General features: G+C 42.2%; 2 protein-coding genes and 1 pseudogene across 9 annotated transcripts in view; all 3 read right to left on the bottom strand.

The window, feature by feature from the left end:
• Positions 1-9137: 9137 nt before the first annotated feature.
• LOC133046076 (glutaredoxin-3-like) lies at positions 9138-10340 on the bottom strand. Its single transcript, XM_061128971.1, has one exon. The coding sequence runs from the start codon at positions 10335-10337 to the stop codon at positions 9333-9335; it is 1005 nt and encodes a 334-aa protein (XP_060984954.1). The 5' UTR covers positions 10338-10340; the 3' UTR covers positions 9138-9332.
• Positions 10341-15943: 5603 nt separating this feature from the next.
• On the bottom strand, positions 15944-16813 carry LOC133067003 (large ribosomal subunit protein bL9m-like; annotated as a pseudogene).
• Positions 16814-22972: 6159 nt separating this feature from the next.
• CEP164 (centrosomal protein 164) overlaps positions 22973-25611 on the bottom strand; it is a 71809-nt gene continuing 69170 nt past the window's right edge. For 7 of the 8 annotated variants that reach the window (XM_061145104.1, XM_061145105.1, XM_061145106.1 and 4 more), the window contains 3 exons: positions 25326-25392; positions 24529-24651; positions 22973-24353 (listed from right to left, as the gene is read on the bottom strand). In XM_061145104.1, coding sequence (XP_061001087.1) covers positions 24257-24353; positions 24529-24651; positions 25326-25392 — 287 coding nt within the window. In that variant the 3' untranslated portion in view covers positions 22973-24256. Of the gene's footprint in view, positions 24361-24528; positions 24652-25325; positions 25393-25611 lie in introns of all 8 variants that reach the window. The other variant, XM_061145107.1, reaches the window with a different exon arrangement.

Below are 25611 nucleotides of genomic sequence, written 5' to 3'. Positions count from 1 at the left end.
CATCCCTTTTTAGATTATTTTCCCATATAGGTTATGAAATATTGAGTAGAGTTCCTTTGCTATACAGTGTGATGGTGGTTTACTCACTCAATCATGTCTGACTCTTGCGACCCCAAGGACTGTGGTCTGCTAGGCTCCTTTGTCCATGGGATTCTCCAGGCAAGAATACTGGAGTGGGTTGCCATTTCCTTCTCCAGGGGAACTTCCCAACCCAGGGATCGAACCTGGGTGTCCTGCATTGCAGGCATATTCTTTACCAACTGAGCTATGAGGGAAATGTTCTACAGTAGGTCCTCATTGATTATTTTATATATAGTGGTGTGCATATGTTAATCCCAAACTCCTAATTTATCTCTCCACCTACCTTTTCTTTTTGATAACCATCATTTTGTTTTCAAAGTCTGTGAGTCTTCCTGTTTTGTAAATGAGTTCATTTGTATGGTTTTTTTTATTCCACATATAGATGATATCATATTTGTTTTTGATGTCACTTAGTGTAATAATCTCTAGGTCCACTCATGTTTCTGCAAATGGCATTATTTCCTTCTTATTTGTGACTGAGTAATATTCCATTGCATATATGTACCACATCTTCTTTATATATTCCTCTGACGATGGACATTTAGGTTGCTTCTGTGTCTTGGCTACTGTAAATAGTGCTGCAATGAACGCTGGGGTGCATGTATCCTTTCAGATTATGGTTTTCTCTGGTTATATGCCCAAGAGTGGGATTGCTGGATCACATGGTAGCTCTGTTTTTTAAGGAACCTCTACACTGTTCTCCATAGTGACTCTCAATTTATATTCCCACCAACAGTGTCCACACCCACTCCAGCATTTGTTGTACCTTGACTTTCTGATGACCATTATGATCAGTGTGAGGTAATAACCTTATTGTAGTTTTAATTTGCATTTCTCAAATATTTAGTGATGTTGAGCATCTTGTGTTTTTTGACCATCTATATGTCTTGTTTGGAGAAATGTCTGCTTAGGTCTTCTGCCCATTTTTTTATTGGGTTTTTTTTTTTTTTATACCGAGCTACATGAGCTGTTTGTATATTTTAGAGATCAATCCCTTGTCAGTCATTTCATTTGCAAGTATTTTCTCCTATGGGTTATCTTTTTGTTTATGGCTTCTTGCTGTGCAGAAGCTTTTAAGTTTAATTAGGTCCTGTTTGTTTATATTTGTTTTCATTACTCTTAAAGGTGAATCTGAAAAGATTTTGCTATGATTTATGTCAGAATTGTTCTTTCTATGTTTTCCTCTAAGAGTTTTATAGTATTCAATCTTATATTTAGGTCTTTAATCCATTTTGGGTTTATTTTTGTGTATGGTGTTAGAGAATGTGCTAATTTCATTCTTTTACATGTAGTTTTTTAGTTTTCCCAGCACCACTTATTGAAGAGATTGCCTTTTCCCGACTGTATTCTTGCCTCCTGTGTCATAGATTAACTAACCATAGATGTGTGGGTTTATTTATGGACTTTATACCTTGTTCCATTGATCTGTATTTCTGTTTTTATGCCAATATCATACTGTTTTGATTACTGTAGCTTTGTAGTATAGTCTGATGTCAAGGAGTCTGATTCCCTCAGCTCCATTTTTCTTTCTCAGAATTGCTTTGGCTATTCAGGGTCTTTCGAGTTTCCATATAAATTTAAAAGTGTTTATTTTAGTTCTGTGAAAAATGCCATTGGTAATTTGATAGGAGTTTCATTGAATGTGTAGATTGCCTTGAGTAGTATATTTTGACAATATTTTTTCTTCCAGTCCAGGAACATGTTATATCTTTCCATCTGTTTATGTGTTCTTCTATTTCCTTTATCAGCATCTTATACTTTTTCAGAGTACAGGTCTTTTGCCTCCTTAGGTAGGCTTATTTGTAGATATTTCATTCTTTTTGATGCAGTGATAAATGAGATTGCTTCCTTACCATTTTAAGCATTTTGAAGTGCACAATTCAGTAACATTAAGTATATTCACCTTGTGGTGTAACCATCATTATTATTCACTCCAGAACTTTTTCGTCTTCCCAAACAAAAACTCTGTACCTATTAAACACTAATTCCTCATTTCCCCTGCCCGCCCCAGCCCCTGGCAACCACCATTCTACTATCTACTATTAATGATTTGACTACTCTAGATGCCTCATGTCAGTGGTATCACACAGTGTTTGTTCTTTCAACTGGCTTATTTCACTCACTCATCACATTTTCAAGGTTCATTCATTCCTTTTGGACTTCCTTGGCAGTATAGTGGTTACGACTTCATGCTTCCAGTGCAGGGGAACACAGGTTCAATCCCTAGTCAGAGAAGTTCTTCATGCTGTGCAGAGCAGCCAAAAAGAAGAAAAAAAACATTCACTCATTTTTAAGACTGAATAATATTCCACTGCATGTACATATACATTTTTATCCCATTCACTTATTGATGGACACTTGGATTGTTTCCTTTTGTTTGTGAATACTGCTGCTGTAAAATTGGTGTATAAGTACTTGTTTGGCTGCTGCTGCTGCTAAGTCACGTCAGTCGTGTCCGACTCTGTGAGACTCCATAGACGGCAGCCCACCAGGCTCCCCTGTCCCTGGGATTCTCCAGGCAAGAACGCTGGAGTGGGTTGCTATTTCCTGCTCCAATGCATGAAAGTGCAAAATGAAAGTGAAGTCACTCAGTTGTGTCCAACTCTTAGTGACCCCATGAACTGCAGCCTACCAGGCTCCTCCGTCCATGGGGTTTTCCAGGCAAGAGTACTGGAGTAGTATACCATTGCCTTCTCCAACTTCTTTGGCTCCCTGCTTTCAATTCTTCCAGATATATAACTAGGAGTGGAATTGCTGGATCAAATGGTAATTCCATGCTTAACTTTTTAAAGTGAAGAATATATTTATTTTTAGTTGACATATTGTATGTATATGATTTGATATTTGTATACACTGAAATGATCACCACAATAAGTCTAGTTAATATCTGTCTCAATACAGAGTTACCAGTTTTTTTTCTTGTGACTTTTAAGATCTACTCTTTCAGCTTTCAAACATGTGATACAGTATTATTAGCTATAGTTATCATGCTGTACATTATATCCCCATGACCTACTTATTTTATAGCTCAAGTTTGTTACCTTTTTGACCCCCTTTCATCCATTTAGCCCACTCCACCATCCATCTCCCCAACCACCACCTCTGGCAACCATTATTCTGTTCTCTGTCTCTATGAGCTTGGAGTTTTAGGGCTTTGTTGTTGTTGCTTTAATAGTCCATGTATAAGTGAAATTATACAGTATTTGTCTTCCTCTGATTGACTTATTTCACTTACCATAATGCCCTCAAGATCCATTCATATCATCACAAACAGCAAGATTTTATGCTTTTTATGATATTGAATAGTATTCCATTGTATGTATGTTGCATCTTCTTTATTTAGCATTAGTGGACACTTAGGTTGCTTTCATGTCCTGGCTACTGTAAATAATGCTGCAATGAGCATGGGGATATAGATATATTTTCAAATTAGTGTTTTCCAGTTTCTTTGGATAAATACATCTTCCCTGGCAGCTCAGAGGTAAGGCCTCTGCCTGCAATATGGGAGACCTGGGTTTGATCCCTGGGTCAGGAAAATCTCCTGGAGAAGGAAATGGCAACCCACTCCAGTACTCTTGCCTGGAAAATTCCATGGGCTACAATCCATGGGGTCGCAAAGAGTTGGACACGACTGAGCAACTTCACTTTTGGATAAATACATAGAGATAGACTTGCTGGATTGTGTGATAGTTCAATTTTGAATTTTTTTGAGGAAACTCTACTGTTTTCCATAGTGGCTATACCAATTTAGAGTCCCATTAATGGTGTACAAGAGTATACTTTTCTCCATATCCTTACCAATACTTGTTACTTCTTTTGGATAATAGCCATTCTGACATGTGTGCTGTGCTATCTTATTGTGATTTTGATTTGTATTTCTCTCATTAATGATGCTGAGCATATTTTCATGTACCTCTTGGCCATCTATGTGTGTTCTTTAGAAAGATATTCAGATTTTCCTGCCCATTTTTTAAAACTTTATTTTATATTAGAGTATAGATGATTAACAATGTTGTGATAGTTTCAAGTGGACAACAAAGTGACTCAGCCATGCATATACATGTATCCATTCTCCTTCAAACTCCCTTCCCGTCCAGGCTGCCACATAATATTGAATCCAGCCCATTTTAAGTCAGATTTTTTTCATTTAATATGTATGAGTTCTCTATTTTGGATATTAACCCCTTATCAGATATATGATTTGCAAGTATTTTCTCCCACTTAGTAGGTGGCCTTTTCATTCTGTGAAGGTTCCCTTTGTTGTGTAGCAAACTTTTACTTTGATGTAATCCCACTTTTTAGTTTGATGTAATCAGAAAAGCCCTGAAGTTGGAAAAAATTGAAGGAAGGAGGAGAAGGTGATGACAGAGGGTGAGATGGTTGGGTGGCATCACGGACTCAATGGACATGAGTTTGAGCAAGCTCCAGGAGATGGTGATGGACAGGGAAGCCTGGCATGCTGCAGTCCATGGGGTTGCAAAGAGTTGGACACGACTGAGTGACTGAACAACACAATCCCACTTTTAAATTTTTGCTTTTATTGCCTTCCCTTTTGAAGTCAGATCCAAAACAATTTTCACCACAAATGAAATCAAGGAGCTTGCTGCCTATGCTTTCTTGTAGGAGTTTCATGATTTCAAGTCTTCCATTCAAGTCTTTAATCCATTTTGAGTTCATTTTTTGTGTATGGTATAAGACTGTGGTCCAGGTTCATTCTGCTGCATGTGGCTGTCCAGTTCTCCCAACAATATTTATTGATGAGACTGTCATTTTCCCATCATATGTTCTTGGTGCCTTTGTCATAAATTAATTGAGCATATCTGTGTGGGCTTATTTCTGGGCTTTCTATTCTGGCCCATTGATCAACGTGTCTATTTTTATGCCATACTGTTTTTATTACTATAGCTTTGTAATATAACTTGACATCAGGGAGGATGTTGCCTCCAGCTTTGTTGTTATTTCTCAAGATTGATTTGACTCTTGTGTGTCTTTTGTGATTCTACACAAATTTTAGGGTTGGTTGTTCTATTTCTGTGAAAAATGCCACTGAAATTTTGATAGGGATTGCATTAAATGTTTAAGTCTCTTTGGATAGTATTAACATTTTAACAGTATTCTTCCAATCCATATTCCAAATAGAATATCTTTCCAATTACTTCTTCAATTTCTTTCACCAGTGTCTTGTAGTTTCCAGAGTATAGGACTTTTACCTCCTTGGTTAAATTTATTCCTAGGTATTTTATTCTTTTTGATGCAATTGTAAATGAGGTTGTCTTATAATTTCTCTGATAGTTTGTTAAGAGTGTATGTAAACATAACAGATTTTGTATATTGATTATATCCTGAAACTTTACTGAAATGTTTATTCTAACAGGTTTTATTTTGGTGGAGTTTTTAGGGTTTCTATATATGATATCATGTCATCTACAAAAAGGGACAATTTTTACTTTTTCCTTTCCAATTTGGGTGTCTTTTATTTCTTTTTCTTGCCTAATTGCTCTGCCTAGGACTTCCACACTATATTGAATAAAAGTGGAGAGAATGGGCCATCCTTGTCTTGTACCTTAACTTAGAGGAAAAGCTTTCAACTTTTTACCATTTGATGTTAATTGTGGGTTTGTCATATATGGCCTTTACTGTGTTGTGGTATATTCCCTGTATACCCACTTTACTGAAAGTTTTTATCATAAATGAATGTTGGATTTTGTCAAATGCTTTTCCTGCATCTATTGATGATCATGTGATTCTTATCCTTTAATATGTTAAAGTGAAAGTCACTCAGTCGTGTCCGACTCCTTGTGGCCCCATGGACTATACAGTCCATGGAATTCTCCAGGCCAGAATACTGCAGTGGGTAGCCTTTCCCTTCTTCAGGGGATCTTCCCAACCCAGGGACCAAACCCAGGTCTCCCGCATTGCAGGTGGATTCTTTACCAGCTGAGCCACCAGGCAAGCCTAAGAATTCATTGTGTTAATGTGGTGTATAATGTTGACTGATTTGCAGATGTTGAACTATCCTTGCATCCCTGGAATGAATCTCACTTGATCATGATGTAGGATTCTTTTAATGTATTGTTGAATTCTTTTGCTAATACTTTGTTGAATTTTTACATCTATATTCTTCAGGGGTTTTGGCCTGTAATTTTCTTGTGGTGTACTCACCTGGCTTTGGTAGGATAAAGCTGGCCTAACAATGAGTTTGGAATTGTTCCTTTCTTTTCTATTTTTTGGAAGATTTTGAGAAGGATTGGTATGTATTCTTATTAGAATGTTCGGTAGAATTCACCAGTGAACCATCCAGTCCTGGACTTTAGTTTGTTATTATTGTTCAGTCACTAAGTCATGTCCGACTCTTTGCGATCACATGGACTGCATCATGCCAGGCTTCCCTGTCCTTCAGCATCTCCTAGGGTTTGCTCAAACTCATGTCCATTGAGTGGGTGATGCCATCCAACCATCTCATCCTCTATCACCCCCTTCTTCTCTTGCCCTCAATCTTTCCCAGCATCAGGGTCTTTTCCAATGAGACAGCTCTTCACATCAGGTGGCCAAAGTACTGGAGCTTCAGCATCAGTCCTTCCAATAAATATTTATGGGTGATTTCCTTTAGGATTGACTGGTTTGATCTCCTTGCTGTCCAAGGGATCCTCAAGAGTCTTATCCAACACCACAGTTTGAAAGCAACAATTCTTCAGCACTCAGCCTTCTTTGTCATTCAGCTCTCATATCTGTACACAACTACTGGAAAAATCATACCTTTGACTATACAGACCATTGTCAGTCAAGTGATATCTCTGCTTTTTAATACACTGTCTAGGTTTGTCACAGCTTTTCTTCCAAGGGGCAAATGTCTTTTAATTTCATGGTTGCAGTCACCATCTGCAGTGATTTTGGAGCCCAAGAAAATAAAATCTGCCACTGTTTTCATTTTTTCCCCACCTATATGCCTTGAAGTGATGGGACCAGATGCCATGATCTTGGTTTTTTCAATGTTGAGTTTTAAGCCAGCTTTTTCACTCACCTATTTCACCTTCACCAGGAGGCTCTTTAGTTTCTCTTTGCTTTCTGCCATTAGGGTGGTATCATTTAATTCCTGACTCGATCTCCTTTCTAGTAATTGGTCTATTCAAATTTTGTTTCTTCATGATTCAGCCATGAAAGCTTGTATTTGTATTTGTTTCTAGGAATATATTTTGTCTTGGCTGCCCAATTTGACATGTAATTGTTCATATTGGTCTCTTAAGATCCTATGTATTTCTCTGGCATCAGTTGTAATGCCTCCTCATTCATTCCTGCTTGTCTTTATTTGAGCCCTTCCTTGTTTTCTAAATGAGTCTAGTTATATCAATTTTCTTCTCAGGGAACCATATCTTTCCTATTGTCTTTTTTGTCTCTATTTTATTTACTTCTATTTTGATCTTTATTTCCTTCCTTCCACTAACTTTGGTCTTCATTTGTTCATTTTCTAGTTCCTTTAGGTGTAAATTTAGGTTGTTTTGAGATTTTTCTTGTTTCTTGAGGTAGGCATTTATCTCTATTAACTTTTCTCTTAGAACTGCCTTTGCTGCATTCTATAAATTTGGGTATACTTCCATTTCATTTGCCTCAAGGCATTTTTTAATTTCTCTTTTGATTTCTTCATTGACCCATTTGTTGCTCAGCATGTTGTTTAATCTTCACATATCTGTGAATTGTCCAGCTTTCTTCTTGTAACTGATCATTTTAACCATCTTTAGGTGTACAATTCAGTGGCATTAAGTACACTTAATATACTTAATTAAGAGAATATATCGGAGACAACTAGTTGCCTGCCAAAGCCTCATGCTTACCCCACTATACACACACACTCACACACACACACACACTCACATTTTACATAGGTGCTGGGAAGTGGCTGCCCTGCTAGTGACTACAGTTTCTAGTTCCCTGACTTCTGGATAGGGCCCTAAGACTTAAGTGTTGTACATCACCACTATCTATTTCCAGAACTTTTTCATCTTCCCAAAGAAAAACTCTATACCTGTTAAGCACTAGCTCCCCTTTTGCCTTCACCCAGCCTCTGGTAACCACCATTCTATGTTCATTTCTATTAATGAGACTAATCTAGAAAACGCATATAGGTGGAATCAGAGTGTTGTCTTTTTGTCTACGTTTTTTTTCTCGGCACATTGTTTTCATGGTTCCCCCCTGTCGAAGCATGTATCAAAATTTCATTCCTTTCTAAGGCTAAATAATATTCCATTATATATATCTTACACTTTTTTTCCCTTTCACTTATTGATGGACATGAGTTGTTTCCGTTTGTAAACTGAATACTGCTGCTATGACCATTGGTGTATAAGTGATTGTTTAAATCCCTGTTTTCAATTCTTTTTGGTATACAACTAAGTAGAGTTGCTGGATCAAATGGTAATTCTATGTTTAATTTTTGAGGAACTGCCCAATGGTTTTCTGCCAGCCATCTGATGGCAGTATTTGTAGCCAGAAAAATGATGGTCGAACATTTATTCATTCACCAAATACCCCGAAACCCTTATGCCCAACCACTGAGCTAAGCACTGGGGCTGCAAAGGGCCAGTGGATCAGTTCTAATGTTCAAAGGGCTCTCTGTCTGCTGTGTGTCAAAACTGGCAGAGTCCTGAAAATGGAAGCCTGGGGGAAGAGAATATATCGGAGACAACTAGTTGCCTGCCAAAGCCTCATGCTTACCCCACTATACACACACACTCACACACACACACACACTCACATTTTACATAGGTGCTGGGAAGTGGCTGCCCTGCTAGTGACTACAGTTTCTAGTTCCCTGACTTCTGGATAGGGCCCTAAGACTAAGTTCCGTCCAGTGGAATGTGGTATAAGTGATGCATGCTATTTTCAGGCCTGACTTAGCCACCCATCACTTTCTCCAACTGGATGTCAATGCAAGCTCAAAAGCCACTTACTATGGATGGCAGAGCCTCAGTCAGCCTGGGTTCCTATACATCTATGCAAATCTGTGCCCCACCCCCACCCATGCCAACTGGACTTTTTTTTTTTTTTTTTTAATTGAACTTGAAGATGTTTATTGCATTCTATTTTTGGTGGAAAAAAAAGGTCACATACGTTATTTAGCACAGCCTTGTGAAATACACAAAGCGTAACTGGGGATGAGCATTTTCTCCTCCTAGTCCGTTTCTGAGGACTAAATCCTGAACTGCTTTGCTGGAGGAAGCCTTCCTGCAGTGGGTGGGCACCAAGTCTAACGTTCATTAATTTTCTCCTTTCAGTATAGGCAGCAACTCCCCATTTTCTTTCAGTTCCTTAACAATGTCCAGTCCTCCGACAAGCTCCCCCTTCACATACAGCTGAGGGTACGTTGGCCAATTGGAGTAAGCTTTTAATCCTTGCCGAACTTCTTCATCCTCCAATATATCAAATGTCTCATATTCAATCCCAGTACTATTTAGTATTTCCAAAATCTGTCTGCTGAAGCCACACTTAGCTTCCTGTTTGTTTCCTTTCATAAAGAGCATCACAGAAGCTTTATTTGTCAGTACTTTGAGCCTTTCCTCTAACTTGGGGGCTTTGGGGCAAATCGTATCTAGTTCTTTAGATGCTTCTAGCTCCTTAATTATATCAAGTCCTCCTATGAGCTCTCCAGAAACATAGAGCTGGAGATAGGTGGGCCAATTGGAATAGGTTTTGAGGCCCTGATGAACTTCTTCATCTGAGAAGATGTCAAAACTGCTAAACTGAATATTATGTTTGTTAAGAATTTCCACCATCTGCTTGCTGAAACTGCAGCGCGGCTCCTGAGGAGTTCCCTTCATGAACAGCATGCAGGGGGCAGCGTGAGTTAACTTCTTCAGGCGCAGGCTGAGGTCTTCCTTCGGGTGCTCACCACCACTTGGTGAGAAGGAGCCGCTAGATGCATGTCGCTGAACTTTTTTGGTCAACTCTGGGGCATGGGCACCATCTAATCGGTCGATTTTCTGAGAATTCTTGAAAAACAGAAAGGTGGGAACAGAACTAATTTCATATTTTTCAGATACTTCAGGAACAGCTTCTGCTTCCAACTTCACAAACGAGACTTGTGGGTGCTCTTTGGCGAGTTCTGCCATCACATCGTTCATCTGAGCACACTGCGGAGTCCATGGTGCCCAGAAATGGACCACAAGAAGGGACTTGGCTCTGAGGCGCAGCAGCTCCGCAAACTGCCCGGCTGAGCTGACCTCCACCACGGCCGCCGCTGCCTCAGCCGCCCCCGCCACCATGCTGCCCCCAACTGGACTTTCTATGAGCAAAACAACCAACTTTTGTTAAGTCACTGAGATTTCGGCACTTACCTTAACAACAGCTAGCACCTTCTTAACCTACGCGGAAGATGAGGAGGAACTTGACCCCCCATAGAAACCTTCCCTCCATAACTCAGATTCAGGACATCTCCACAAATGCCATCTCTGCTTCACCCACACCTATGCAGGCGAAGTGTTGGGGAACGGCAGCTGAGGAGTTCAGAAAGGGGAGGGTAACTGTGTAGGATGAGGGTGAGGGAACCAATCAGGGCTCTGTCCCTCCTCCCAGAATCCATATCATCTGGGCAGTGGCAGCAAGGCTCTTAGGAAGAAAGGGCAACAGCCATCAGATGTGTGTTACCCTGGAGGTGATCCATGTTTGGTTTTAGTGTCTCTAAGGATCAGTGACTCTCAGGATTCAAAAATGCCTTCAAGGTTACCTAGTTCAGACTTCCATCCAAATCTTGAACCTCTTCTGCAATAAGTAAGGATTACCTGGCCTTCACATGCTTTACCTCCTGATAGAGAATGCATCACTTCCCAAGCCAGCACGTTTCACCTTTGGACAGCTCTGCTAGCATTGCCCCGTTTACAGTAAGCCTGGTCTGCCTTTCTGACTTTCACCCAAAGTCTTGGTACCACCAATGGCAGAGAATGGCCCTATCCCTTCCCAGTTAACCAGGACAGTGCTTGACATAACAGAAGTGCATAACATGTTAGATAGATGGATGGCAAGTAAAGAGTGGGAGAAATGATCATGGAAGACCAATGAAGACTGAGGTCTCATGAACCTTGGTTCTCTCAGCATAGAGTGCTAAGACATGAGAAAATAATCCAGTGTAACACAATAATAACTGCTGCTCTGTTGGAGAGTCTACTGTGTTAGGCACTCTGTTCATGAAGTATCATGGACACCTTCATATCTTTACAACTACCTTTAAGAAAGTATAACTCCTATGAAAACAAAAACGTGTGGCTCAGCCTCAAAGCAATGATGCTGGTCAGAGAACCCCAGTCCAACAACCAAACAAAATTTTTTTGTTTTAGTTTGTTATTTTTAGATTCCACATATAAGTGAGATCATACAATATTTGTCTTTCTCCGTCTTCCTTAGCATAAGGCCTTGAAGGTCCTTGAAGACAAGGACAACCATGTTGGCTTTGTCAATTTCCTCAATTTTTAAGGTTAAATAGTATCCTATTGTGTATATATGTACCACAACTTCTTTATGCATTTGTCCAAAACTTAGGTTTGATCCTTGGTTGGGGAACTAAGATCCCACATGATGTGGAGTAACCAAGCCTGTGCTGCATGTAGGGAAGCCCGTACATCGCAGCCACAGAGCCCAGTTCCTCTAGAGCCAGCGCTCTACAGCTAGAGGAGCCCACAGGCCACCGCGGGCAGCCTTTGTGCCACCAACTTCTCCATGTGGCACCTTAGTTCCCCAACCAGGGATCAAACCCTCATCCCTGCATCAGAAGACGGACTCTTAACCCCTGGACCACCAGGGAAGCCCCCGAGTATACTGTTTTCCACAGTGGCTATACCAATTTGCAGCCCCACAAACAATGCACAAGGTTTCCCTTTTCTCCACGTTCTTGCCAGCAGTTCTCTCTCCTCGTTCTGATGACAGCCATTCTAACAAAGAGCTGGACATGGCTAAGCAACCAACACTTTCATTCTAACAGGCATGAGGTGATACCTATTTGTGGGTCTGACTTGCACGTCCCTATGACTAGTGATGCTGACCATCTTTTCATGTACCTGTTAGTTGGAAAAGATGTCTCTTCAGGATTTTGCCCATTTTTAACTGGATTATTGGGAGTTTTACTATTGAGGTGTATAAATTCTTTATATATTTTAGATATTAACCCTTATCAGATATACAGCTTACAAATATCTTTCCCCATTCCACAGGTTATCTTTTCACTTTGTTTCTTTTGCTGTACAGAAAATTTTTAACTTTTTGTAGTCCCACTTGTTTTTTATTTTGTAGCTCTGTTTTAGGTGTCATATCCAAAGAATCATTGCCAAGGCCCACATCAAGGAGTTTTTTTCCTAGGTTCTCTTCTGGAAGTTTCATGATTTCAGGTCTTACATTTAATTTTTGAATCCATTTCAAGTAAATTTTTGTGAGTGGTGTAAGACAGGGGTCTAGTTTCATGCTTTTACATGTGAATATCCAATTTTCCCAGCTTCATTTATCAAAGAGATTGTGTTTCCTCCATTAAGTATTCTTGACTCTCTTATCAAATATTATCAAATATCTCTTATCAAATATTGACTGTACTTGGGGCTTCCCAGGTGATGCTAGTGGTAAAGAACCCACCTGCCAATGTAGGAGACATAAAAGATGTGGGTTCGATCACAGGGTCAGGAAGATCCCCTGGAGGAAGACATGGCAACCCACTCCAATATTTTTGCCTGGAAAATCCCAAGGGCAGAGGAGCCTGGTGAACTTCAGTCCATAGGGTTGCAAAGAGTCAGACATGACTGAAGCAACTTAGCACACACATATATACTTGGGTCTATTTCTAGGGCCTCAATTCTGTTCCATTGGTCTATTTGTCTATTTTATTCCAGTATCATACTGTTTTGATTACTACAGCTTTGTAATACAGTTTGAAAGGAGGGAATATCACACCTCCAGCTTAGTTCTTCTTTCTCAGGGTTGTCTTGGTTATTCAGGGTTTCTATGGTTCCACATAAACTTTAATGTTTTTTCACTTCTATTAAAAAGTCATTGAAATCTTGATAGTGATGGCATTGAGTCTATAGCTTTGATTAGTATTGACATTCTAACTATTCTTCCATTTTATGAATATTTATTTTATTTCTTTCTCAATTTCTTTCATCAATAAGCATCCTGTAGTTTTCAGAATAGAGATCTTATACCTCTTTAATATATCTTAGTATTTTATTGGTTTTGATGCTATTGTAAATGGATTTTTTATTTCATTTTCAGATAATTTGCTGTTAGCATATAGAAACACTACTGATTTTGTTAATTTTGTATCCTACAATTTACTGAAGTCATGATCTAGTATTTTTTTTGGTGGAGTCTTTATGATTTTCTGAATATAAAATCATGTTATCTACAAATAGAGACAATATTACATCTTACTTTATAATTCTGATGCCTTATATTTCTTTTCTCACCTAATCACCTCTGTTGAATAGGAGTGGTGAGAGTAGGAACCTTTGTCTTAATCTTAGAAAAAAAGCTTTCAACATTTTATCACTGAGTATGAAATTAGCTGTGGGCTTATCATAAATGGCCTTTATTATGTTGAAGTACATTCCTAGTATTCCTAATTTGTCTAGAGTTCTTATCATGAATAGATATTGAATTTTGTCAAATGCTTTTCATGAGTCTGTTGAGATCACATGGTTTTTTCTTTTATTCTATTAATGCGATATGTCACATCTATTGATTTACATATGTTAAACCATTCTTGCACCCCACATATAAATCCCAGTTGATCATGGTGAATGATCCTTTTAATGTGCTGCTGAATTCACTTTGCTAGTATTTTATTGAAATTTTTGCATCTCTATTCATCAGGGTCTTATTTTCTGGTAGCTCCCTTTCTGGCTTTGATATTAGGGTAACAATGACCTTGTAAAATAAGTTTAGGAGTGTTTTCAGCTCATAATTTTTAGAAAGAGTTTGAGAAGGATTATTAATTTGTTAAATGTTGAGTAAAATTCACCAGTGAAGCTATCTGGTCCTGGACTTTTCTTCACTGAGAGATATTTTTACTACTGATTCAATCTCATCACTAGTAATTGGTCTATCCAGACTTTTTATTTCTTCCTGATCCAGTCTTGGTAGTTTGTATGTTTCAAAGAATCCTTCCATTTCTTCTAGGTCGTCCAGTTTTCTTGTGTACGGTTGTTCACATTAGCCTCTTAGGATACTTTGTGGGGTATTAGTTGTAATGACTCCTTTTTTGTTTATAGTTTTTATTTGGGTCCTTCTTTTTTCCCCTGGTTAGTGTAGCTAAAGGTTTGTTAATTTTGTTTATCTTTTTAAAGAATCAGCTTAGTTTGGCTGATCTTTTCTATTGTTTTCCTGTTCTCTGTTTATTCCTACTCTTAATCTTACTGGCTTCCCAGGTGGCTCAGTGGTAAAGAATCTGCCTGCCAAAGCAGATGTGGGTTCAATCCCTGAGTCAGGAAGATCCCCTGGAGTAGGAAATGGCAACTCACTCCAATATGCTTGCCTGGAAAATCCCATGGACAGAGGAGTCTGGTGGGCTGCAGTCTATGGGGGTCACAAAAAGTCGGACACAACTGAGCAACTGAACACACACACACACACACAGTCTTTACTAATTCTTCCTTCTGCTAACCTTGGGCTCAATTTTTTTTTCCCCCTCAAGCTCATTATGGCATAAAGTTGTTTCTTTGGACTTTTTTTTTTTTTTTAATGAATTTTCTCCTTAGAATTGCTTTTGTTGCATTGCATAAGTTTTGATACATTGTGTTTCTATTTTCATTTGTTTCAAGGTACTCTTATTTCCCTTTTAATTTCTTCTTTGATCCATAGTTGTTCATAAGAGTGTTGGCAAATTTCCATGTTTGTGAATTTTCCATTTTCCTCCTCTTACTGATTTCTAGTTTCATACCATTGTTACCAGTGAAGATACTTGGTATGATTTCAGTCTTCATGAATTTTATGAGGCTTGTTTTGTGACCTAATACATGGTCTATCCTAGAAAATTTTCATGTGCACTTGAGAAGGATATATATTCTATTGTCCAATAGAACATCTATATATGTTTGTTTGGTTCACTTGGTCTAGTCTTATTCAAATTCACTGTTATTAATTCTCTGTCTAGATGATCTATCCATTGTTGAGAGTGGGGTATTAAAGACCTCAATTATTACTGTATTGCTGTTTATTTCTCCTTTTAGCTCTTAACTTTTGCTTTATGTGTTTATGTGCTCCAACGTTGGGCACATAAATATTTACAATTACTTTATCTTCTTGATATATTGGCCCCCTGATCATTATATAATGATTTTGTCTCTTTATCACTTTTAAAGTCTGTTTTGTCTGATGTAAGTATAGTTACCCCTGCTTTGCTGTTGTTCTTACAATTTGTTTAAAACATTTTTCCATCCCTTTACTCTTAGTCTATATGGCTTTAAGGCTAAAATGATTCTCCTGAAGGCAGCACATCTTTGGATTTTTTTTTTTTTAAGAACACAAGCTTTTTATTTTTTCTTAGATACAATGTTCACTTTGGATGATGAGAATAAGCTAGCTAGCTCTACCATTTATTGCAATGAATTCCAATGAAGGAAGAGGCTAAATAGGATCTAGACTCCTTTGGTCTATTAACATTTAGCTTATCAAATCCACAGCCTGTACTTCTGGAGCAGGTATCCCCAATAAGGCCAAAGTGATAACTGTTAAAGATGGCAAATATGGATGATTCAACACATACATACAGTCTGGTTTGCTGTTGCTGCCTCCATACGCTCTCTAAAATTCCCTATTTGGTTAGAGCTAGGAGCAGTATCACAGTGCTGGTTCATCTTTGCTCCGCCTTTCCTCTGTTTCTGCTTCGCTGCTTTCGAGGGAGAACAGGTTCAGATCTTCTGGAAGCTGGTGGAGGCCATTCCCTTGGCAGCTTGCTGGGCTAACCAGTACTTTTATCTTTTGACTTTGGGCCTCTCAAAGTTCACCACGGACATAGGTACCTTCACAGTGTCAAGTCCATTTATCGTCACCTCGCACCAGTACTCACCCCTCTGGGTGATGGGCTCTTCGGGCAACTTTAATGCATGTGGGGCAACCACAACGCCAAGATTTCTGAGAAAGTGGCGGGCAACTATTTCAGGGTTTAGCTCCCATTTGACATTGTTCTTCATTCCTACCTCCAGGTGACAACTCCTCAGAAATTTCACTGTCGCCTCACCTGCCTCGGTCTGGATCTTGTCTAGTTTTCCTTCTTGTCTCAGCAATTTCTCCTCTTCAAACAGCTTCTTGTTTTCAGGAGATGCATACAGTCAGTCCTTCAGGAAGTAGTCGATTACGGCCCACAGATTTTTTTCACCGAGACCAGGTCACCTCGGACTCCAAGTTAGTCCGCAGACTGGGTGAGGATGAGCTCCAGGCTGCCTTTGGGCCAGTGTTTCCTATCTTCCACGAGCTTGTAGACGCGGTGTCGCCGGTGCAGGCGCGGTTTCCGGCCTTCTCCCGCTAGCGGCACCTTCCACCAGCGCTCTGCAATGACCGTGCCCCGACTGAGAGACAGGCTGAAGCCGCGCTCCGAGCCGGCGGTGCTCCCTACAGGTCGCGGCCGGAGGAGCTCCCGGACCCCTCCTCGCAGCAGCCGCTCAGCGAACACCCGCAGCTGAATTCCCCGCGGGACCGCGAAAGCGGCTGCCGCTCTGTTCTCGGGGGCAGAGCTCTTTGGATCTTTTTTTTCCCATTCAGTCATTCTGTGTCTTCTAATTGAAGGGTTTAATCTGTTTACATTTAAGGTATTGATGATAAATAAGGACTGCTGCCATTTCATTTTCTAGGTCTATTGTTCATTGTTTCTTATCCTGCTGTCTTTTTGTGTGTTTTGATGTCTTGTGGTATCAAAATGTTTTGACTTGTTTATCACGTTCTTGCGTATAATTACTACAGGTTTTTCCCTGTGGTTACCATGAGGCTTAAATAAAATATCTTAAAATCGTAATTCCCTATTTCTTTAAATTTTTATATTATAGATAATTAACAATGTTTTAATTTCAGGTATACAGCAAGGTGATTCAGTGATACATATACATGTATTTATTTTTCAAATTCTTTTCCCATTTAGATTATTAAAGTGTATTGAGCCGCATTCCCTGTGCTATACATTAGGTCCTTGTTGGTTATCTATTTTAAATACAGCAGTGGTAACACACTATTTTAAACTGATAACTTCAATAGAATTTCAAAGCTTGCCACTTTTACTTCTTCCCCTCACATTTTAGAGTATTGATGTTACAATTTACATGTTTCTACATTGTATAACTAAAAGAATATTGTTAAAATGGTTATTTTTAACTACATTTGTTTTCTAACTTTTAAACTAGAGTTGTGAATTACACACTACTATTACTGAATCTGACTGTATATTTACTGTTAGCAAGTTTTACACTGCCATAAGTTTTTATGATGCTAACTAGAGTCCTTTTATTTCCACTCGAAGAATTCCTTTTAACTTTTCTTATAGGGCAGGGCTAATGGTGAATTCCCTCAGCTTTTGTTTGTTCAGGAAAGTCTTTATCCCTCCATTTCTGAAGGACAGTTTCATCTAATATAGTACTCTCGGTTGACAGGTTTTTTTTTTTCTTTCTTTCAATATTTTAAATATATTATCTCCTTCTTTTCTGACCTAAAAAAATTATGTTGAGAAATTTGCAAACAGTCTCCCCTTATACATAACTTTTCTCTTGCTGCTTTAAAAATTCTTTGACTTTTGACAATTTAATTATAATGTGTCTCACTTCAGCCCTATGCAGGTTCAACCTATTTGAGGTTCTCTTGGATCTGGATATCTATTTCTATCCCCAGGTTTGGGAAGTTTTCAGCCATTATTGCTTTAAATATACCTTCTATCCATTTCTTTTTATCATTCCAGAATTCCCATAATGTGAATATTGTTTCTTTTTAATGTGTCCCATAAGTTCCATAGGCTTTCTTCACTTTCTTTTTCCTTTCTTTTTGCTTCTCTGACTGTACAGTTTTAAATTTCTTATCTTCCAGGTTACTGATTCTTCTGAATGCTGAGTCTGCTTTCTTTTTTTTTTTTTTTTTAACTCTATATTGAATTCTTCCATTATATTTTTCAGCTCTAGGATTCCTTTGTTTTTGATGGTTTCTATTTCTTTGCTGAACTTGTTGGGATCATGCATTGTTTTCCTAATGCCTTTTAGTCATCTTGTATTCTTGTAGCTCACTAAACTCCTTTAAGAGCATTAATCTGAATTCTTTGACAGAATATAGATCTCCATTTCTCTAAAGTCAGTTTTTAGAACTTTACTAGTTTCCTTTGGTCTCATACTTATCTGACTATTCATGATCCTTGATTATTTATGTTGGTATCTTCCCACATGAGTAAGGGTTTCCCAGTCTTTGCAGGTTTGCTTTGACAGAGATAATTCACCTGTCAGCTCAGTTTAGCTCTGGATATATCTGTTGGTAATGTCCTTGGGCAGGTGGGGCCTACTAATAGGATCTATTCCTGTTTGAGGCAATTGTTTAAGCTCTGAAGTTTGGAAGTGAGGTACCACTGGCTAAGAACAGTTGGATAAGACTGCTGGCATGGTTCTCTAGCCAAAGGAGGCTGTAGGATAGGCTCTGCGGTTGCCTGAATTCTCTGGTCAGGCTTCCTACACAGTGGGGCTGGGTACTATACTTAGCAGTTGATGGGGCTATGGATTAGTTTCCCTTGCCCTCATGGGACAGAGGAATGGGACCCAGGGTCTGCATGCTCCTTGTTTGGGAACCCAAATCAGGCAAAAGTTGTGCACTGGATATCCTCGTCAGGTAAGGCCAGCAGCTTTGCTCTAAAGACAGGGAAAGCCATGGGCTATGCTCTCTGCCCAAGTGACACTATAAGCAGGACTGTTGGATGGGCTATATGCAGCCTCTCTCTCAGAAGATTCTCTGGTCAGGTGGGCTAATGGCTGCATTTAACAATAAGTGGAGCTATGAATTAGTTTCTCTGCCCAGCTGTTCTTGGGAGGACAGCTCCAAGGCCAGTAAGGCTCTTTGTGGTCTTGACTCAAGCCAACCTGTGCCCCAAGTTCCCTGGCCTGACCAGGGCTACTGCCCTTTCTCTAGGGATGATCAGCTCTGCCCACCTGCCTCTGGGCTCAAGCATTGCTGGATTACACAGCACTTTTCAGGTGTTCTCAAGCAGCCCTTCCTCTTAATGGGCCAAAAACCAAATTGGCAGCAGGTAAGGCTATGTCTGTTCTCTCGCCTGGGTGGGACTGGGAGGCCCACTTCAGACAACTCCCAGATTTTTCCTGAGTAGGCTTTCTGGCTGGGAGAAGCTGAGAGGCACGCCACAGCTGGTAGGACTGTATAACTCAATTCTTCCACCCTGAAGTGAGCTGACCAGGCTCTGGGGCTGGTGGAACTCCTCATTTGAGGACCTGAGTCATGCAGACCTGCACTCTGCCAAGTTCCCTGGCCATGTGGCACCATTGACTTGCTCTGCAGATGAGCAAAGCCACATGTTGGGACTGTAATTGGGCTCTGCAGGTACAAATTTGGTCTGCCAAGACCCGGTGCTGGAAGCCCCTCCCCTTCCCCATCAGATTCCCAGTGGCTGAGCCTCGCAGTCTCCTGTGATCCCAGTGGGGTGACACCACAGCAAGGGCTCCTGTGAACTGACCCACAGTGCTGGGGCTGCTGGATGTCACCCCCAGGCTCTTTCCCTCTGGAGGAAGCAGTCTCCATGTGGGGCTGTGCCAGCTCGGGGGAGGGGCAATGTGGTCCGTGTGCAGCTGTCCCTCTTACCCCTCTAAGGCAGTATGTCTGGGTCTCTGTGGTACAGAGGGTGCTTCAGCCTTGCTCCCAGGTTCTAGGATTCTCTCAGTGGTGTCTTATCCATGAATAGTTGATAGTTGCTATTGTGAATGGGGGAAAGTCAGGAATACCTTATGTCACCATCTTGGTGACATCATTCCCCTTACTATGTGTTGAACACTGTTCTGAGAACTTTATGGGCTAGATACTCCTATTTTTAAATCTTTTTATTTTTAAATTGTAATAGTTGATTTACAATGTTTGCTATCCAGCAAAGTGACTGAGCTATATATTTCTTTCTCAAATTCTTTTGTTATGGTTTAAAACAGAATATTGAATATAGTTCCCTGTGCTATATAGTAGGACCCTGCTATTTATCCATCCTATATATACTCATTTGCATCTGTAATCCCAAACTCCCAATCCCACAAATCTGTTCTCTATAGATCTGTGAGTCTGTTTCTGTTTCAGATAAGTTCATCTGTGTCATATTTTAGATTCCACATATAAGCGATATCATATGGTATTTGTCTTTCTCTTACTTCATTTAGTATGATAATCTCTAGATCTATTCATGTTGCTGCAAATGGCATTATTCCACTGTTTTTATGGCTGAGTAGGATTACATTGTATGTATGTGCCATATGTTCTTTATCCATTCATCTGTTGATGGATATTCAGGTTGTTTCCATGTCTTGGCTATTGTGAACAGTGCTGCTATGAACATACGGGTGCGTGTATCTTTTTGAATTACGGTTTCGTCTGGATATACGCCCAGGAGTGGGATTGCTGGATCATACAGCAACTCTAGTCTTAGTTTTTTTGAGGAACCTCCGTACTGTTTTCCATACTGACTGCACCAGTTTACATTCCCACCAACAGTGTAGGAGCGTTCCTTTTTCTCCACACCCCCTCCAGCAATTGTTATTTGTAGACTTTTTAGTGATGGCCATTCTGACTGATGTGAGGTGGTACCTCACTGTAGATTTGGTTTGCATTTCTCTTAATACTTAGTGATAATGAGCATCTCTGTTTGTCTTTGGAGAAATGTCTATTTAGGTCTTCTGCCCATTTTTCGACTGGGTTAGTGTTTTGTTGTTGTTCAGTTTGGCTAGATTTTGCTATTAACCCCATTTTAAAGATGTGAGAATCAAGCCACAGAGAGGATAAAGTGGGAACCTTTGATTCACACTTCCACTGCATTTAAACCTGAGCAGGACCCCTCAAGAGCAGATGCACCTCTCCTCCATAATGAAAAGTGGCGTTACACTGCCCTTCCCTGGGCCCTCTGTGTATGTACCTGCTGGAGGTGGCAAAGTCAATCAGGGAGGCAGGAGAGGAAGATTGGAGACGCAGGTCTAAAGGAGGAATGAGATGTTCCAGCTCATCAACACTGCTGAGGGGCAGGTGCTCCATTTTTTTTTTAACTATCACTTCCCTGCCTTCCCCGAAGAAGCTGCTGGAGGGATAGGCGACAACAGCTGCCAGCACCCCTCCCCACCCCAGCCCTGTGTTAGGCCACTGGATGAGGTAGCTCCCCACCCAGGGCAGACCTCTCAGTCACCAAGTCTGAGACATTCACCCTGCTTCATCCCTGGACTGTGGATTCGGGTTTCAAGCTCTTGACCAGGAAAGACACGGGCCCAGAAAGGACCTGTTCAGGTCACAGAGCTTGTAAATGTCAGAGCGAAAAGTAAACCAGGTGTCCAAAGGCCAGGATTATTTCCCCACTCCCCAAACAGCTATTCTGTGTGGAAGCTTCCATGGTAGAGGGGCTATAATCATGCCCAATGCGTCTCCCTTAAGAAAAAGAGGAAATAAACATATCACAGAAGAGCTCTGGGAAACTGTCTGATCCCCACAGCAGGAATGGCCCTTATCCCACCTGTAATAGTGAGTCAGAACAGTTTTTTTTGTTTGTTTTGTTTTTTTGTATTTGCATAAAATCTCCAGAAAGAACTGGTATATTTGTTAACTTCAAGATGGCCTATGGATGAACTGACTTTTGTACTAGTTAAATATGACGCCATGTGAATGCAGAGCCTGTTCAAAATAAGTACCTTTTTAAAAATACTCTTTCCTGAAGCCCCAGTCAGGACTGCTCAGGTCTGGTCTCACCTCTGCTGCACCGATTGTACCTTTGGCCTCTCCCGGAATCTCTCTGGGCCACCTCCTCCGCTGTGAGTGGGCTGAACCAAGTCATCTGTAGGCTCCTCTCAGCACCTTCCTCCCTCCCATCCTCAGAGCAGCTCAGACTCAAAAGGCTAGGTACCTTTGTCTTGTCTTTTAGGTTGGTTTTCTTTTGCAAGTCCATGAAATGCAACCTTCTCGGCTGGTTCTTCTGGCAATTTTGTTGCTATAAATCTAAGACCACACAGGCTATTCACACCACTGGAGCAGGAAAACAAGCCAGGTGACTTTGCCAGCTTAGAACTTCAGGGAGCTCACCTCTGTCTGTGTGAAGAGACAGGGTCGAGTAGCCCCTGGGAAATGGCATGGTGAGTCTCCAGCTGGTAGGTGGAGCTGGGGGGTGATGAGGGAGAACAGCACTACTCCAGGGGGACAGGGTGCTCTGAGGACACACACATGAGCTGTGAGGCTCCATGCTTGTAGGGAGCTTCAGGCATTTAAAAGACCTCTGAGCCCTGATTTTCTCACTCACAGAAATGGAGCTGAAACTAACTACATCACAGGTTTGTTGTAATTAGATTCGATACTGAGGTATTCTTTTTGAAAAATATTCTATGAGTGTCTTTGCTGGGTCTTTGTTGCTGCACGTGGGCTTTCTCCAGTTGCAACGCATGGGCTTCTCATTGCAGTGACTTCTCTTGATGCAGAGCATGGGCTCTAGAGCACAGGCTCGGTAGTTGCAGTTGTGGTTCACAGGCTTAGCTGGTCCGCAGCACATGGGATCTTCCTAGACCAGGGATCCAACCTGTGTCTCCTGCACTGGCAGGCAGATTCTTTATCACTGAGCCACCAGGACAGCCCTAGCTGTTCTGTGACTATTCATTTCCTTCCCTTTATGCTTAAGCAGAAGGAAGCAAAGGCCTTCAAAAAGAAGAAGACACATTCACGCAGCGACTGTGTAGCAAATGGACCTGCAGAGATTTAATTGATGTAGAAAACACAGGATTGTCACCAAAGTTGGTTGCAGCACATGAGCTATTCCCAAAGCACACAGAATGAACAAAATGGACATCCTATGTGGCAGACTGATGCCGAAAAAGGACCTGCAGGTAAACAAGCCAATGACATCTTAGTTCCTTATAGAAAGAAACGAGGAGTGGGATGGTGGAGAGGTGGTTTCTAGGCATTGGAGAGGAACCCCCACAGCTTTCAAGATGAGAAAAAGGGGGGCATTTAAACGATGGGGCAGATGTTGAACACCCCAGCATGTCCCCTCAAGGGGCCCGCTGACATGGGAAGGGTAGCAGGGTGCTGTGCCAGATGGCAGGCATGGGCCCAGCCCCTCACCTCCTTCAGAACAAGTGCCCAGGCTCTGAGAAGGGGCGGCAGGGGTGGCACAGGTGGAAAAGACAGATGGAAACCACACACATATATACCCGAGGTGATCCAGGAAGACGAAACCAAGGTAAGCCCTCCTGGTCTCTTCCTATGGCTCACTGGCTTCCTGGAAGCTGGGTGCTTGATACCTGAGAATGTAGCTGGGGTGCTCTGGGGAGGAGCCCCAGGGCGGGGGGAAGGACATGCCCCTGAGGAAAGCCCAGGACGAGCAGAAGGAAGACCGGTGGCAAGACTTCTGGGGCCAGTGTCCAGCCACCGCCCACAGGGCTCTGGGTCCAATCCTGAGATAAGTCAAAAGGTAAGACAGAGTGCTCAGGAAAGGGGACGGTTTAAAAAAAAAAAAAAAAAAAGCTTGATCTCTACAGGGCTGAGGTATTAGAGAGGCGGGCCCTGGTCCCAGAGTACAAACATGCCGGGGGGACTTTGTTCTGGGGAGTGAGGGACCACACATGTGACCCTGAGAGCTCCAAGCGGGCCCCACGGGTCCAAGAGACTGTTTCCACTCCCAGGGAGTCCCCTGGCCTCTGAAGTAGGAGCTCCGCCAGCGCCACCTCTGTCTCCTGAAGGCGCTGCCCCACGTCAGTGTCGCCAGGTTCACGCAGAAGTCACACAGGGCGGCCTGAGCTGTTACAGTCTAGGGGTGGCTTACTGTTCCTGGTCACACCATCCGTTTCCCCTGGTCCCCCGTGGTTCCTCTAAGTTCCAAGTGAGGCAAGCAGCACAGAGGGGAGGCCGGGAGAATGTTTTATCAGAGGGAGTAAAGTGCAGGCAGCAAGTAGGGCACATGGTCTGGGTGCAAGAGGCCAGGCTGCCCCCCCCACCCCCCTCCCGGCTCAGCGCCTCAGTAGTGATAGGTCTTCAGTCTGTTGCTCTCATCCAGGTCCAGCTGCAGGAGGTTGGAACCAGCCGCTGGCTTGGGCACCGAGGAGAAGAGAGGTCTGGCCACTAGATGAAGGAGAACTCTGCAGTCAGCTGAGCACGGCTGGGGAGCAGTCACGGGCCAGACGGGACCCTCCTGGGACCCCCACCCCACCCCACCCCCCTAGGGCCCACCTGCACTGGCAGTTAGAGCGGGAAGGGATCAGGGTTTGGGAGGCAGCTAAAAAAGGATACAACTTAGGGTGGTTCTTGTAATGCTCTAGCCACTTTTGGTTAGCCGCGATCATGTCCCGAGAGTTGGAGATGCCCACCTCGGGGACTCGGGAATAGGGACGCTGCAGGAGGCGGAGCTGCTCACTGCAGGGAGGGGAAAGGAGGCAGGAGCCTGGCATGAATGCCCCTCTGGGGTGAGGAGCATCTGTTTCCAAAAGGGAAGAGGGTGGAGCCCCCACCCTGGGTGAATGCACCTGACTTCAGGGCTCCCACGTCAGCCTGTGCCCAGCCAATCTCATCAGCAAACACTTTCCTATCAACTCAAATACCATCCCAGCATTAGCTCCCAAGCTGGCCAAAGGGTAAGAGGGGCTGTGCTTATGGTTGGGGGCCTGCAGGGACACATCAAGGGGGGTACATTTGGCAAGGAATAAGATGAAGGGGAAATTAATAACAGGTTTCAATAATTGCCCATCTGTCTCCCCTACAGGGAGCTCCCCCTCCCTCCAGATGTTGCTCAGCAGGTCTGGGGGAAGAAGGGAGCCGTGCGCAGCAGACAAAGAGCTCAGGGCAGAGACGAAGGCCTCACTCCACGGCCAGATCCTATTTCTCCCTAGGGTGCCACCAGAGAGCTTCCTCATGGGGCTGGCTCAGGTAAGGCCATCCTGGCCCCACTGGGACCTCAGCGGCTTCGTGGCCTGGGGGACCTAATGTCTGGGTGGCGTGACAGGGCCTTCTGTCCCTTTACCAGGTCCCACCTGCCCTGGGAGCTGCAGCTGAGCGGCAGGGCCCCACCCTGAGCCCACAGGGAGGCTTACCTGGCAGACACATAGCCCAGCCTGTTTTCCAAGGGGGCAGGGCCACTGCTGAGCAACGGGATGCCAGCTGGCAAAGTGTGAGGGAGGCATTCAGAAAGGAGCAGCAGTTTAGCCAAGCCAGCCCCCCTCTCACCTCCCCCCACCCAGAAGCTGCAAAGGCAGTGCCCCAAACCAAAAACCGGAAAAGCTTCTGAGGTTGGAGGTGAGAGACCGATGGTACCCAGGAACTGTCCTACTTATTTCTAAAACTGAAATTACTTTTCCGTTTGGGTCACGACAGGAACGT

Source organism: Dama dama, chromosome 1 (assembly GCF_033118175.1).
Source record: "Dama dama isolate Ldn47 chromosome 1, ASM3311817v1, whole genome shotgun sequence".
Classification (NCBI taxonomy): Eukaryota; Metazoa; Chordata; class Mammalia; order Artiodactyla; family Cervidae; genus Dama; species Dama dama.
Note: the sequence above shows the minus strand (reverse complement) of the source record. Positions and strands in the feature narration are given on the sequence as shown.